The sequence below is a fragment of the Chrysemys picta genome, chromosome 2 (genome assembly GCF_011386835.1).
Source record: "Chrysemys picta bellii isolate R12L10 chromosome 2, ASM1138683v2, whole genome shotgun sequence".
NCBI classification, from domain to species: domain Eukaryota; kingdom Metazoa; phylum Chordata; order Testudines; family Emydidae; genus Chrysemys; species Chrysemys picta.
In genome coordinates this window covers 97,642,506-97,659,134 of record NC_088792.1, presented here as the reverse complement: position 1 = coordinate 97,659,134, position 16,629 = coordinate 97,642,506, and the positions used below count along the sequence as shown (strand labels likewise).

Genomic DNA, 16,629 nt, shown 5'->3' with positions numbered 1-16,629 from the left:
ATCTCTGTAGCCCTGATCCATTTCCCTATCCACTAAGTCATTCATCCTGACCATTTATGTGTAAACAGTGTATGCCCTGGGCTCATTAATGATGTATATATACATACATCTGCTGTATGATAACTCTCTTAACTGACATACTATTACTGAATTGTAGGCTCCATAGTGTCTTGTGGCTAATCATACTGTAATCTGATATTAATATTAATCTCTGTACAGATTTAATTGTTTCACTACGCTAGCTATAGTTTCGGCATTCGTTTTGGAGGCAAGGCAGGCACACTGTTGATTAGTTGTTAACACAGGGATCTGGACACTAGGAAATCAAGGTTCTGTTCTCACTGCTGCTAATAAATTATCATCTTATCTCAAGCAAATCACTACACTTCATGCTGAGATTTTAGATGAAAGGTGTTACAAATGTACAAAGTGCTTTTTTACAAATCATTTACATTTTTAAGTTTGCTTGGTATTTTGCTTAGTTGGCCTGACTCCCAAAATGCAATCCTTCATATCTGAAGCACTGAGTGGTGAAAACTAAAAAGTAGCAAAGCTTAGTTTAGAGGAATGCATGACTATCCTTTATTAAATATGATTGATGAGGATCCAGAAATATGAAAAGTTATTTTTATAAATCTTACCCCATCAGTTAAGTACATGTCTTTGTGTTTATTATTGTTTGCAAATTTAACTAGATGTTTAAAGAAGAAGGAGTGAGAGTTACGGGGTGGGATTTTTAAAAGCACTCAGTATTAATTCTAGTTCCATTGAAGTCAATGGGAGTTCTACTATTGACTCCAGTGGGAGAAGAATTAGGCTCACACTAGGGGCTTGTCTTTACTACAGGGGAGATCAACGCTGCTGCAATCGATGCAGCGAGTGTCAATTTATCGGGTCTAGTGAAAGCCTGCTAAATCGATGGCAGAGCACTCTCTGGTCGACCCCGGAACTCCAGCTCTCCAAGAAGAGTAAGGGAAGTCAACTGGAGAGCGTCTCCCATTGACGCAGCGCAGTGAAGACACCTGTGTAAGTCAACCTAAGCTACATGACTCCAGCTACGTTATTCACATAGCTGGAGTAGTGTAACTTAGGTCGACTTACCTCGGTAGTGAAGACAAGCCCTAAGACTTAGATGTTCAAAGTCCATGGAGAGTGTAGGTGCCTTAATATCGTTGAGCATTTGGCCCAAAGTGCAGTGCTGTTGACTCTCTCACCCATAATTACTTTACTTTGAAGACAGTGGAAGTTTTGCAATCAACTTCAATAGAGGTAGGCTTGGGCACTACCATAGCAAATACAGTCCTCGAGAAATAATGGTCAGTTAAAAATGGACCCACACATGCACATAAGACTCTCACCAAAGTGCAAAACCTCTTTTTCCTAATCAATGCTGCTGTCATAAATAATGTATGAATTGTTGTGTAGTACACTCTATTGTAGCGTCCTAAAATAGTTAGATGCAGTGTATGTGTAAGCATATGTATGCATGTTGGTAAAGCATTTAGTCTAATCTAACTGTTTTTTCCTTTGGGTTTGTAAAGCTACCATATGGTGATTATTTTAGTACTTCTATGAATTAGTAAACAATGTTTTTTCTGGCAAATAGTTTATCTGGTAGATGATATTCATGTGTTTTCTGGGGACATAATTAGTACCCTGAGCCCAATATTGCAAGTACCAACTACTGAGTGTGGGGCTTATAACTTTGAGTAATAACATTGGGATCATTTGGACTACTTAGAATTGTTAGCACAGTGCTCACTAGTAAGTGTTTGCAGGATCAGGCCCCAGATTTCCAGGGAACAGAATTTCTTGGTATAAAATACTCTTTCATTGGCAATAGGCATATCGTTGACAACTGGTGCCAAGGGGTTAATCGGCTTATATAGATATTGTATTAAGCAAACTTAGTCATTTAACAAGGGATATATGACCAAACCTATTCATTCAGTCATGCGTCAGAATAGGACTGCATTTGTCTGAAATAACAAGGACGATTTTTTGTTGTTCAAATTCTAAGATCAAATAGAAATAAAAACTTTATTGTTTTGCTGACAGTCTTCTAAAGATTACTCACAAAAAGACCTCCAAACAAACCCATAGGCATATTTATGTTTTCAATTCTCCAAACAATACAGAACTGAATGGATATCAGAGGAACAGCATGGCATAGATATTAGCTCTTGCAGTGAATGACGTACTGGAAAATGATTAAATATCAGGATTTGAACTTTGACATTTTAGTAATATAACAAGAAGTATGAAAAGGCAATAATAAATTAGGCTATGTTATAATATTTCATTCCAGTTGGTTGACAAGCTTTGTTCTCTAAGATAGATTATTGTTCTATCTGAAGCCTTAGCACAATGTCATGTTTAAGATGCTGTAGTTAAAGATTGCTTACTGTTTTCAAGATTACCTTTTATTTTTCAATGCACTAATAAAAGGGTCATTTTAAAAACTTAGGATAAAACTTGGCATGAAAGTTTCCAGTCTAGAATCAGATTGTTTCCTTTAAAAATAAGGAAATGTTTGAATTGTCATACAGTTTTTAAAAAGATAAACAGTACAAAAAAGAAAAACAACTCTAAAGCCCACAGTTTTATATCGATTTCAAAACTATTTATTAAGGCACAAATAAAAAAAACCCACCACCTTTGGTCCAGATTTTCTTTATGCTGGTACAAAAAGCTCAAATAGCCCCTAGAGAATACTGCCATGTTAGCGGCGTTCTACGATTGGAGTGAGGCTGGCGGAACAACTATCCCAGCTCTGTTCCCAGCATAATAGGTGGAGACAGAGAGGTGTGCAGGGACAGAGTGTACTGCACTACATCCCTGCACAATTTAGCGTAGTCCCATGACTCAGAATTAGGAAAGCACAAAATTGGCTTAAAGTAGGGTGACCAGATGTCCTGATTTTATAGGGACAGTCCTGATTTGGGGGTCTTTTTCTTATATAGGCTCCTATACTCCCCACCCCCGTCCCGATTTTTCACACTTGCTGTCTGGTCACCCTAGCTTAAAGCCACCTTAGCTCCCCATTCTCCTGTTCTTGTGACAGCCACAGAAGTTTAAGAATACCCAATCTCAGCCTAAATTTAAGAATAGATTATTGGATGGAACTTGGGGGAGATCCCCTGCTTATCTCCCATCCTGGGATACGTGGCCGAATGCTAAAGCAGTATGTGAAGGTGGGGAAAAAGCAGGGGGGCATTAGTGGGTGAAAAAAATATGGCGTTTTTTCTGTTTCCTTGCTGAATTCTAAAAATATTGTGACTAGCTCGATAGTAGGTTCAAAGAACAGCTAGAATATTTTGTCAATTTTTTTCCAGTTGTCCCCTTTATCCCCACCTTCTGGGTGTGCAAGAGCTCCAACCACCTTCTGCACCAGCCCCAGTCACCCATGACTGACAGCCAGAGCTCTTCATCCCACCCCCCAAAAAGCACGCAGCTTGCACCTCCCTTGACACATTTCCACACCTCCCATGGGAGGCCCACCCCAGAGTTTGAGAACAGCTGATCTAGAGGCATAAAGGGTCTCTAATGCTGTCAGTCCCCTGACTTATAACCTTCCTATCAATGCTGCAAATGAACTTAGTAACAGTTTCCAATAAAACTGAAACTCTTTGGAAAGCCCTGAAGGCATAGCCACTATTTAATGTCAATAGAAGAACCATGGCAGCCCCACTGAGATTGTATCGGATACAACAACCTGTGAATAGGGCACCGCATCTTGGAATAGGTATAAATAGTTCACTCTTGTGCCAGATACAAAAGCCCTATAGTTGCTTCCCGAGTAAAGAGAAAAAAAACAACTGCAGAAACAAAGTGAGGAAATGTTTCTTCAGTGTTACAAGGAAAGTGCAATAGAATTCCAACACTTATATTTATAATTTTGGTGTATTTTATTGTTTGTAGTTGACTATAAGAGTGTTACCTATATATTTCAATGTTTGTTTTACGAGTTTCCTGGCTGCTCCCTCTCTATTCAGTTAAAAAAACAGAGTTTGGTCACATCTTTTAATAGCTCCTACCCATTGTAATGTGCTGGCTTTTAATTTTCCTTCTCTTCCAGAAATAATTTTGAATGCACTCAGTTTTTGTTTTTAAAAAGCTAAACAGTAAGTTAGTAAAAGATGTCACCGATCTTTGGTTTGATGAGGATTTCTGTGGTTGCAGTTGTAAACAGCAAAGCAAAATGTCACTCCATCTCCCGTGATAGGTAACTGTCAAATCAAATGTCTTACCTACTGGTCATAAAAAGTGAACATTGAACAACAGTGAACATTAAACACTGCGGTATCTGCAGTGCTGCATAGCTTAATGGTGAGTGCTGAACAAGTATTGCTGTGTACCTTGTTTAAAAAGGTTGACGTCTTTATTAAATCATCCAGAAAAAGTCATGACGAATGGGAAAGATATGTTTACTGGTCGAGCTTCAAACCCCAAGCTCCCCACATGCTGATTGTACCCCTCCTGCACAGAAGATGGATCAGCTGCCTGTTTGACACCCTCCTCGCGTCCTGTGCAGAGTTGTTTACAGAGTTGGTATCTGCACAGGGGGAGAGGCAGAGACTTGGTAGACTGACAGTGGGCGGTTTACAGCCTTGCATTATATGGGTGGGGTGGTCTTGACATGTGTGTGTGTGCACAACTTGTCCCCTTTCAGCCCTGAAGACATTGCCTGGAAAAGGGCAATCAGCTGTTCCCTTAAGCACTCCTCTGGTGGGGCAATGGAGATAAGAAGGCGTTCGGAAGGCAAGGCAGGAGGAGGACCACTGGGTGAACAGAGCCACTGTGAAGGTTTTATCAGGGTGGTTATGTCTCCAGCAGTTCCCTAGAGACCCTTCTCGTGTTGGGGCCACCCTACAAATCATCCCTGAAGAGGAACAACCCTGCTCTTCCATGCTTTCTTCTCCCATAGCCTCCACCTGTAGATTTTCCCGTGGGGAGGTGGGTGTTATCTGGCTCACAGAGTGATTTAATGAGAATCAGCTGAATATACCATTATGAAAAATAGAAGCAGTAAACACAGCCCCATGGTCTCTTTTACTGAAAGCTGGACACATCTCTGTCTCCAAAGAACTATTCAGAGTACAATAGATATAGTGTTGCCAGGGCCTCTGGGAGTAGATACAGCAACACTGAGGCCCCGATTCAGCAAAACACTTGCATGTGCTTACCTCCCTTTGAAGTTACTTTAAGCACCTGTTTAGCTGCTTGCTGAAGAGGGATGGGGTTACTGAGGTGCTTAAAGTTAAGCACACACTTAAGAGCTTTCCTGGGCCAGGGACTTAGCTACTATGGTGATGAATGCTACAGGAAAACATATGGGTAGATTAGATAGATTGTAACACTGGGTTTATGCAGATTTCCTTCAAAACGTCGGATCTCCGTGGAGATGGAGAACCAGATGCCTGCTCCCTCTGCAAGCCTCTTATTATACAGCAGGTAACATAGAAAGAGCTCCACTCGCCCACAGGATATAGAGATTTTCGCTTATGTGAGGGCAAGGATGATTATGATACAAAATTTACAAAATCAGGCGTGACGTTCCAAGCAGTTATTGCTGAAGAAAGTGATCCCGCTCCTATTGAAATCAACAAAAGTGTTGCAATTGCATTCAGTCGGAGCAGGCTCGGACCCAAAGTAGAACCAGCTACATAAATTCTTTATCTGTCAGGGTATGTGAAGATCTGTCATGTGCCATGCCAATGTCCAGTGGGCTGCCATCATTTTTTGTAGTTGGATTGTCACTGAATTATGCTATGAAGATCTCCCAAGTCCATGCTGCTTTATTCTTTGTCCATTATTTACACAGTGCTCAAAATGTGCTAGGTGCTTTGTTGACCCATAAAACACAGTTCCTACCCAAAAATACTTACAGTCTAAAATTAGACCCAATATTAGGAAGAAGCAGCTAATAGTAAGGGTATGAGAAAGGGAAGGACAAATATTTGCTCTTGTTTGGCTATGTAACCTTTGATCTGTTTTTGTTGTCTGGTTTTTGGTTTGTTTTGTTTTTATAAAAAATAGTGAGGGGAAGAGAGTGAAACAAGGTAGCTGAGGTGATTAGAGGAGGGTGATAGCATGTTACACTCAGATGTTGGGGAAAAATCAGAAAACATTAGTCTGGAGTTGAAAAGTTTAATATTGAGTCTTATGACACTCCCATATGCTGCCCTGTACATGCTGCTCCACCTGGCCTGTTGGAGATTAGTGTTTTCCAGGGACCTAAGGCCTTTCATAGTCTTCTCAGAAGCTTGCTGGGCCCTGTGAGGGAGGGCTTTCTGGATGAAGTGTCCTTGAATGGCTCCCATTTGATCTGGAAGGGGGGAGGTGGGCTGGCTTGTCTGGCTCTTAACCCTGTTCTTGCTGCTGCCCTACTTGGCTGTTGACCAGTTGGAGAACAAATGATTGAGAATAACATAGACTTTTAGCCTATTGATAAAATCCATTGAACAGTTTACTGATCAATATTCACCAGATAACATCAAGGCTTTTGCTTTGTGACATTCAATGTGGATTTCTAATAGTTCTTGATTTGTAACCATAGCCAAAAACCAAGACTGCAGAATGATATTGTGAGGTTCCAAATTTGTGCTCTCAGTGACTTTCAGGTTACCTTTGCTCAATTTAACCAATCCAAGTACAATATTTTCTACCCTGCTGGGATGGGAAACTCACTCTGTGATCTGATGTCCCACAGTGTTCTTTCTGCCCCTTACATCATTATCAGTTAAAAAGATTCTGTGACATGAACTTTACATGTCAATTTTTGTCAATGAACCACGAAACCAGTTTCTTCTTCCATAAATTGTGAGTTTTACTGTGGAAACAGCATTAAAATCTTGTTTTGATGGGTAAAGCAATGATAACTCAAAAACAGACAGAGAAAAGATGCTTTGAGTAATGGTTGCTTTTCTAACTATAACTACACTTTAAACGCCTGTAAAGGTTAATTGGTCACTGGTTAGGTATTTGTGGATAATTTGCTTGGGTCCCAATGAAATTATTCCATTGCCAGAGTTTGCTTTTAACACACAAAAATGCAGGGGCGTAACAGAAATGTTACAGCAAAGGGACATTTTCAGGTGTGGAAAGCAAAAAGGGGTTTACCTTGAAAATAACCTTCTCAGTGAAAGAAACAGATAAGTGCCATATAAGTAAAGAAAAATGGAGAAATACAACCAAATAGGAAAAAAATCTTTATTCCCCAAATGTTATGACCCCCGTGTATTTCTTTCAGGGAGTCTGGTATCCAGTTAAGAACTAATAACTTTGATCTTTGTCCCATTCGTACATTAGTGTTTCTGAGCTGATATCTGAGCAGAATTGACTCTTACCTCAGATTACATTTTGTTGCCTTATAAGTGACAACAACAACCCCCACTGACTGCGGTGTGTATGTTACGAAAATACATTTCTCTTTTTTATTATTCTGTGTAAGCCAGCAGCATCAAAGAAATGAGCTGCCCCAACTGGTCTCACAGCTGCTGCTTGTCTCTGTTCTGTATATACGCTAAATTAATTGGAAAAACAGGGACAAAAAGGCATTTAGTTCAGGTCAGCTTGTTCAACTACAGTAAATATATGACAGGTTAAATCATTGTCTTTCCTGAAAGAACTGGTTGGCAGGGGTGAGCTCTGCAACTCTTCCTTATGAAAAAAGTTTTTTTTCCCAGTGCCTTGGAGCATGGATGCTGTGAGAGGAGGTACTTGGCACAGAGCATGGGCATGGTCCTATCAGGGTGTGATGTCAAGGGGTGTTTTCAGGACAGGTTATTTGTCCTCCTCAACCATGAAGTGGCATTTCAGCCTTAGTTCGTTACAGTTTCATGGATGTAGCTTAAGAAAAAAATTCTGTTCCTCCTTAATAACAGCGATGTGGTTAATTACTGAATTCTTGTTGTCGGCATCAGGTCAATTTGTGGCGCCATGCTAAAAACAAACATATGGAGAACCTTTGTTCCATTGCCGTCTGGTTTTTGGCATCATACGTGTAAATGAGTGTGAGTGTATTGTCAAAAATAGTTGTAGAAAAGCCCAAACCTCATAGTGGTTTACAAACTGTGGATCATCTGAATTTTTTTATAAATAGAAACATGCACTTTACAATAAGGATAAATTGGCAAATCAAGGAAATGGGCGCAGGTAGATCTTCTTAAACTTCTTCCAGTAGAATCATAGAATATCAGGGTTGGAAGGGACCTCAGGAAGTCATTTAGTCCAACCCCCTGCTCAAAGCAGGACCAATCCCCACAGATTTTTGCCCCAGATCCCTAAGTGGCCCCCTCAAGGATTGAATTTACAACCCTGGGTTTAGCAGGCCAATGCTCAAACCTCTGAGTTATCCCTTCTTAGAAGTTGTAAATTATTAGTCATCTCAGCATGCATTTTGTATTATAACAGAAATTGATATGTGGTGTACATATTTAATGCTAGTTAGATTGGTTTTCTTCTGAAATCCAAAGGAAAAAAAATATGGAGTGATGTAACGTGTAAACTGAAAACCGGCTTACATTAAAAATGGGTGAGAGAAATATTACTAAGGATTGGGTCAGAGAAGAACTCGTTCCCTATTCTTTTCTCTCCGGGCAGTGGAAATTAGTGGAAGTTATTGCATGTTCAACCCAGTTGTTCTTTATAGAATGAATATTACCTTACAGTTATTTTTTCTGTCCACGTTTGTGATCTTGGCTATATAGATAATCTTTCTTTTTTCTCTCTCTCTCTTTATTCCAGGCCTTCTGCCTTATCTAGTAGCCCAACATACTCAGATCTTCCGTTCATTAGAATTTCCCCACACAGAAATCCGGCTGCAACATCAGAATCTCCCTTCAGCCCTCCTCACCCTTACATTAACCCTTACATGGACTACATCCGATCACTGCACAGTAGCCCGTCTCTGTCCATGATCTCGGCAGCCCGTGGACTCAGCCCTACAGACGGTGGGTTTAAGACTGGCTTCCTGTTTGCTGTCATTGTGGCAACTTAAGTTATATTAATCTTGTCAACATTTCTCTTTTTTTCCTTGTTCAAAGCAGCTTCAGCAGATTTGTCAGCCATATTCATTATGTCATAAATGTTTCAATACTTCATCAGACTGTTGCTGGTCATTTGTACATTTCACAAACGTTGAAACTTCAGCAAAAAAGGAGAAGTTCTCATTCAAAATTAAAAATGTAACAATGTTTATGGCTTTAATATCTTCCTTTTTGTGGGACAGACTGGGGGTATGATTCTGACCTACCTTAAGCCAGTGTAAATCAGGAATGCCTGCACTGAAATCCAATCAGCTCGTATAAATCAGCATATCTCCAGCGAGTTCAAGAGATATATTGTGTGGGAAAGGTCTTTTCCTTTATTAAAATAGCAGTTTTATTATCTTAACAACACACTCACTTGCTAATGAGGGTCATTATATCTCTATTTAACTTAAATTGAGCTACACCAATTTACACTAGCTGAGGATAAGACGAATGAAATTTCACTCATATGAGATATGTGATTGGTGATCAGAATCAGGTGCAGCATATTTAAATGACTCGCATTTAGGCAGCATACAAGGAAAGTGATGTTCCCTGAGGTCTGAGTATGATGTAGATATTACCTCCCTGTTTATTCGGATGTAAGCTAAATTATAAAGGACCAAGATCTGCAATCTCTACTCAGTCCTTAGTCAAAACTCTCATTGATTTAAATTTGAATTTTCCCTTAGTGAGCAATGAACAGAATCACACGTGGGCTGGATTCTGAGAAGTGTGTTTTTTAACAGTACATTAGTAGTTTGATGTTTCAAAATTGCTATATTGTGCTGAGTGGAGTTTTATAAATGGGCCAAATTAACAAGTGAGTATTTAGTGAAGATAATTAAACTACTATTTTAATTAAGGAAAAGCTCTTCCCAGTGCTCACACAAATTTACAAAACAGACACACTGCCTTTAGCAGAATTTGAAAAATGAGTAGTGTACTCTGTTCAAATGGATGACTAATTAATCCTCACTTGTAAGAGCCTATACCTTTACTATAATCCATTAGTTATGGGTGCGTATTCTTTTTATGAGAATAAATTTTAATGACCTAATGTCAATCAAAGTGTATGTATGCATGTAGGGATTTCCACTGGTGATATAGACAGCCTGGTTGTTGTGTAAATCATTGTTAATTCTACACATTTTATTTTAACAAACAGTGTTATATGATGACTGGCAAAATCATTTTAAAAGAACACTTTGGTGATTATTCAGAAATCCTTATCTTGCCACAAAGAAGTTCTATATGTTTAGTGTAGAATATATATGATATAACTTTTTAATAGCTTTTTGAAACATCTCTCTCTTTCTCAATCTCTGACATGCCCTTCCCCCACAAATATTTTTATATTAATATATGTACATGTATATTGGCATACACACATACATATGCAGAGATGTAGACATACGTTCACTGTATCTGCAGTAAAATCTGTCTTAAGGGATCTCTCAAGAAACTACAAATTAGACAGGTTAGAACAGAACCAATTGTAATCTCTTATGGCAGTGATTGTATTTATTTTTGCAAACTGTGTACAGAACTGAACATATTGTAGGCACTAAACAAATAAAAGAAAAATTAATAAACTTTCATAATAAATAAAGTTAGTACTCAGTTTATGTATTTGAGCAGAGTCACCTCTTAAGACCAGAGACTGGCTAATAAAGATAGATTCTAAAACAATCTACTGCATACTCTATGTGTATTTATATATTTGATTTTCAATGTATAGGTACTTACATAGCACGATGATAGCCACCATAGAGTGTGTGCATGTATGTGAATATTGTGGTATACATACAGCATGTAAACTATGCAGTATAATTTGATTTATAGGCATACCGCCATGAGCCAAAAAAAGTCCTGAATTCTTAAATAGCCCTAATTATGAAAGTGGAAGCTTTCACACAGCAAAATCCTTGGGAAATATAAGTGGACAAAGAAAAATTACAAGGAATTGTGTAAGGATTTATAGCTTTTATTCTCATTGCATTTTAGTTGCATTGTAATTACACTTTGATGGCATATATTTATAAAGTGAAAGAGTTAAAGTGGTAATATAACTTATGAAGTAAATTTATGCATATACAGGCTTTTTAAAAATATTGATATAAAGAACAATTTAATACCTGCTATCAAATGAGATTCCTACATAATTTCACTTATACTTTAATTCCACCTCAGTTGCACATGGAAATTAAAAAATCAGCATACTGCCATCTCTGTTGTCCAGCATGAAGTTTCATAGATATCCCAATAAAAAAACTGTTTAATTAAAGGTTGTAAAATATGTTTCATAGAATTCATAGTTAGCTAGGTTAGCCAGTCAAGTATGGAACTCTAAAGCTCTTATTCAGGCAGATCTACCCAGATCAGACCCTAATCTCCCTTGTTTGTTGACAGTTCCTACCACATTTTGGACTCTACTGGAATGCAAATAATAAATAATAGTTCAAGTGTATACCTGTGTACACACACAACGCTAAAGGTATAAGTGGCTTGATTATAAATTCTCCCACACACAGTTTGCATTTGAAGGCATGTAAAATTATGCTGTTCTTATTAAAAGTCATGATGCCAGTTAAATTGCTTTAGGTCAATTAAATCATTTTTGGGGGGTTCAGTCCACAGTTGCATTGATCCTGGGATGGCCAGGGGCCAAACAGGCCATCGCATAATGTAGAGCAGCTTTAAAGCTGCTCTAAGTTATGCAACTTGTAGACAATGGCTACAGCAGCTGAGGATCTGGCTGAGTGCTTTGTATACCATGTCATTGACTCACCGAGAAAAACAAGCGGTGTGGAGCCAGCTCTGCTGGCTTTGGTCCACCCATGGATTTCCCACAGCAACACAAAGGAACTAGAGCTGGGGCTGAGAACTGAGCCAATTGTTATGTGTATTGCAGTAGTTCCCACTATGCAGGGGGTGTGATTCTTTTCTGATTTACACAGATGTAAAGCAGGAGTAACTCCACTGAGGCTACACTGGTGTAAAAACTGGTGTAAATGGGAAGAGAATCAGGACAGCAGTCCTTGCCCTGAACAGCTCAGATTCTAAAGGTCCAGTCACAGGGCAGAACTAGATTTAGAATCCCACTTAATGGGGTAATCTTGCAAATATGCCCATGAGGAACTTTACCTATGTGAGTACCCACATTGAGCTTTGCTTTTATAAAATACTTATATATTTTAAAAAATAAATTGCACATCATAACTGAACTCAATTACCCTTCAACCAAGCCATTATTAATTTGCCAATTTCTTGTATTTAAAAAGGGTCTTAAGGAAAGATTTCTTAAGGAAACCAAAAATTCTTTCAATTTATGGAACATTGGTAATATAGTTATGTGCTCACTATATTCCTTTATAAGTTCTGAAGCATTTCATTTTAAAGCTTGCAGCCAATGTTATTGTTAGTTAACCCAGACACTTATGTCAGAAAGCTCAGGAAGTGTTTTAAGTGTGTCTGGAAAGATATCATGGTCGTCTACTACTGTAAAACTTTAAAATCAATGACTCAGTGTAATGAGTGAGGTTTTTTTTTAAATTTGTGGTCAAATATTTTTCTTGTCATTTTACAGAAAGTGACAGTGGCAAGGTGTGGATTATATTTATTTTAGAAATCAATTTGTAATTTGAAAACAAGAAGAATGCTTCTCAGCTCACTTCTCTTGCGGTTTCCTTTCCTGCACTGTCTAAAGTCCTTTTATTTTTCTTTAACATTTCCTAAAGTTTGATTTAAAATAATGTTTATTCTTCATTTATGTCAGATCTCATGATATAACAGAGAACACCTTTTATTTTATAATATAGTGAAATACTCTGTCAATCCTATTCCTGTATGAGCTCCCACCCCAACTCTGCCATTTTATTTTTCCTTTTAGAATAAACCTGGATCCTGTGTTTGTGGTGTTTCATTTAGGACATGATCCTTCAAACATTAATGCAAATGAGCCACTTTACCCGTGTTAGTAGTCCTATGTGAATACAATTATTCAGTGTTTGCAGGATTAGTAGTTAAATTTGTATTTCCACTCAGAACGTAGCCAATGAAATGGTGGAAGAATGGCACTGAATCACAAGTATAAATAGAAAAATACTCTGTTGCCGTACAGCACTTAAATCTGAGGATCTCAAAGTATTTTATGTATATAATGAACCGTGCTGCACAACATTCTTATGAGCACAGTTAGGGAACTATGATTATCTCCACTTTACAAATGGAGCAGCTAAGGACCAGAGAGGTAGAGTGATTTGCCCAAGCTCACCCAGGAAGTCTGTGGCAGAAACAAGAATAGAACTGATCTATTCTAATGACTAATCTTCTGCTAAATCCATGAAACCATCTATTAATAATTGCAGCATCAGAGGGCCACTGAAATGAAATATTAGTCCAATGTTACTTCAGTTCATGACATGGAGTTTAGTGATGCTTGAAAATTGTATGGAGGAAAAACAGATCATGAATAATTTTTGCAGAAAAAGAGGGTTTTTTATGAGTAAAAGAAATTATCTGCAGGGGATTGGATGATTCATGAACACAGTAATGGCATATATAGCCTCTCTCCTCTATGGCACTGAGCCTTACACACCTGAGTAGACCCATTGAGGTCATTGGGACCACTCTCATGAGTTCCATTACTCACGTATATGTTTGTAGGATCGGGAGGGCCTTACTCATTAACATGAATCCAGCCTTGGCTAAAAATGCCTATAAATTGTTCCTGTCTGACAACTAATTTGCTTGAAAGAAATTAGTTTGTCCTAGTTCAGTTTTGCATTTCACAAAATATTCCCACATTGATGACATCCTTTCGGTATTCTCAGCAGGGCATTCAGAGATGTGAATGAGCATGGAACTTGACCTGCTTTGCAAGAGGTGTTTCAGGTTAAGATTGAGACACGTTGACGCGGGAGAGAAGCTTTTGCTGTTGTGGTTAGCTTTTCATGTGACTAAATAAAACATATTAGTTTCCAGGCCTGTCAGTCAGTCTGTCACTTTTAAATTCACTTAAAAAAATAAATATAAAAAATGAGGTCACTGTGAATGGTAAATGTCACTGGTAAATGAATATTTTATGTCTTGCCATTTTGTGAATGATGTCTTTGCAGTATCACTGGTTGAAGTATGTTGACTGCACAGGCATATTGCAGATGTTGCGTTGCTTTAAAAAATAAACAAGCCAGTTTAATAGCCAAAGGGAAGCAGTGGAGTAATAAAAGTTTGCCTCTTGTTTGTCTTACGTCATTAATGGTGCTTTTTTATGTTGTGTTCTTAGCTCCACACGCTGGAGTCAGTCCAGCTGAATATTACCATCAGATGGCTCTATTGGCAGGTCAGCGCAGCCCATATGCAGACATTATTCCTTCAGCTGCTACTGCAGGAGCTGGCGCCCTTCATATGGAATACCTTCACGCCATGGATAGTAAGTGATCATGCTGGAAAAAGTGAGACAAATAAGGCCCTGATCCTGAAAAGAGAGCCCCATGGGTGAATTTCCTATGCTCACGTGAAGCCCTGCTGTCAACAGTAGAGCACTGTGCAGATGCAGAAGTTTGTACCCGCATGGTTCTCTTTTCAGGATTGGGGCCTAAAAGTAGTTTAAGTGAGAGGTGGCAAAGTGAATCTGATAATAAACTTTGAAAGAGACTACGGAGAGAAATGTGAGTGCTTCTAAAAATAAAGGGCTGTGGGTAAAAACTAACTTGCAGTGGACTCCTAAATTACTAAATACTTTTGAAAAGGTTACCTTACACTAGCAAACATTAAGTCATGTTTATCTTTAATGTTGATATTTTTGTTCCTGTTGACACCAGTATTCATTGTTCATAAATAAACATTTACATCCATTTTCCTAACCTTAGTTTGTGTCCCTGTCCCCTCAAAAAAACCCAGCAACCAGTCAATGTGAACAATTCTTCTTTTATAGAATTTGTCTAAAACATCTTGAGAGAGCAGCAGATATGTTTAAAAAATATGTATTCTAGTACTGACTAAGCTTTGAGATTGTTCCTGGCTCAGGCAACGTGGATGGCCAAATCCCCAAGGATGCTGCCTCAAATATCTAAGCTATGTACCTCCTTCCACCTGCTGCACCATCTTCAAGACCTTTTATCGTGGCCTCTATTTCTCTCAGCAAAGTTGAGTGGAGAGCACTCCATCTGAAGCTGCTCACTGCTGCTTTTTAGTCAACCAAAGGGAGTTACTGTTAGTATTGAGTTGTGCAAAGCACTTCACTCATCAGCTGCTAAAGCTGTCTGTGGAATCTTCTCATTCCCCCCTCTCCACCATAACTTGGGAAGTAAGAGACTGGGGCTAGGAATCAAACAGTGTTGCCTCTCATGTGGCAGCACAGAGCCATACTATGCTATTAGAGCAATGGTTTAGCCTGTGACTCTTTTAATTCCTTGCCAGCATGTGGTTTCTTCAGGTCTATATCTCATTATTAACCATGTTCCATGGCTGCTGATCCCAAGGAATCTACATAGGATGTAAGAATTATGAGGCTCACACGTAGAAAGCATGATGACATAAGAAAGTCACTGTTACAAGGAAATTCATGTAAATATATGTTAAATAAGTGACTGATAAGTTTTGCAAGTCAGGCAAGATATATTGTGCAGGAATTGAGTGTGCAAATTAAATGTTTTTATTCTATTAGTCGTAAAGAAGTCGCACATTTTTTAACAATTCAGTTTCAATTACATATTCTTATATTCAATTACTGTGCATGGTGAATTACAGTAGTTAAAATATTCTAAACATACTCATTTCCTACTCGGAGGTGCTTATGAAAACCAGAATCTGCTGTGTGGACATTATTTCTGATAAGCTTCACAGAAGATGGAGTTTTTCAAAGGGTTTTGAAAGAGAAGGGAGAGAGTTGGGGGTGGGCGGATAAAGGGCTATTAATGTGTTTGACACATATTAATAGCAACTTATTATAACATTCATTTTCTGGTTGATGGATGGTTAAAGACATGTAAGTATAATAATCACACTTGGACACATCGTCAACTCGTGTAACTGTCGTAGCTCCACTGAAGTCAATGGAGCTATCCTTATTTACACTGAGGATCTGGTCTACTGTGTATAATCCCTTGAATCCCAAAGTGCTTGATTAAATAATGGGCCCAATCCAAACTGGCATGCTGACCTACTGTAATTTGCCTGGTCAGCACTTACCTACCACCATGATGGGCATTCTAGAAAAACCTAAAGAGATGGATAAAAATTTTGTTTCACTTACACAAATAACACCAGAGACATCAAAAGACTGACTTGTGGAGTAAAGGCTGGAGGATTGAGCTTGCTATAATATGCATAGAATTACAGCTTCAGCATCACAAATAATTACCTCTTTTTACTTAAAGGCAGGGGTGCTGGAACAATTTGTATAGTGGAGGTGCTGAAAGCCGTTGAACAAAACTGTAAATCCTGTATATGATGGAAACCACTTCAAGCCAGGGGATGCTGCCGCACCCCTAGTTCCAGCACATATGCTTAAAGGAAAGGATATTGATCTTTGATGCATATGATCTCTGTACATTCATAAAAAAAATTGTCCTAAACATAATCTCAAATAGGG

The 16,629-nt window shown here is 38.5% G+C and overlaps 1 protein-coding gene across 9 annotated transcripts in view; it reads left to right on the top strand.

The window, feature by feature from the left end:
- The window catches only part of GLI3 (GLI family zinc finger 3), a 244,377-nt gene that overhangs the window by 155,347 nt on the left and 72,401 nt on the right, over window positions 1-16,629 (top strand). For all 9 annotated transcript variants that reach the window (XM_024106445.3, XM_065583838.1, XM_065583839.1 and 6 more), the window contains 2 exons: window positions 8,749-8,954; window positions 14,320-14,466. In XM_024106445.3, coding sequence (XP_023962213.2) covers window positions 8,749-8,954; window positions 14,320-14,466 — 353 coding nt within the window. The remainder of the gene's footprint in view (window positions 1-8,748; window positions 8,955-14,319; window positions 14,467-16,629) is intronic.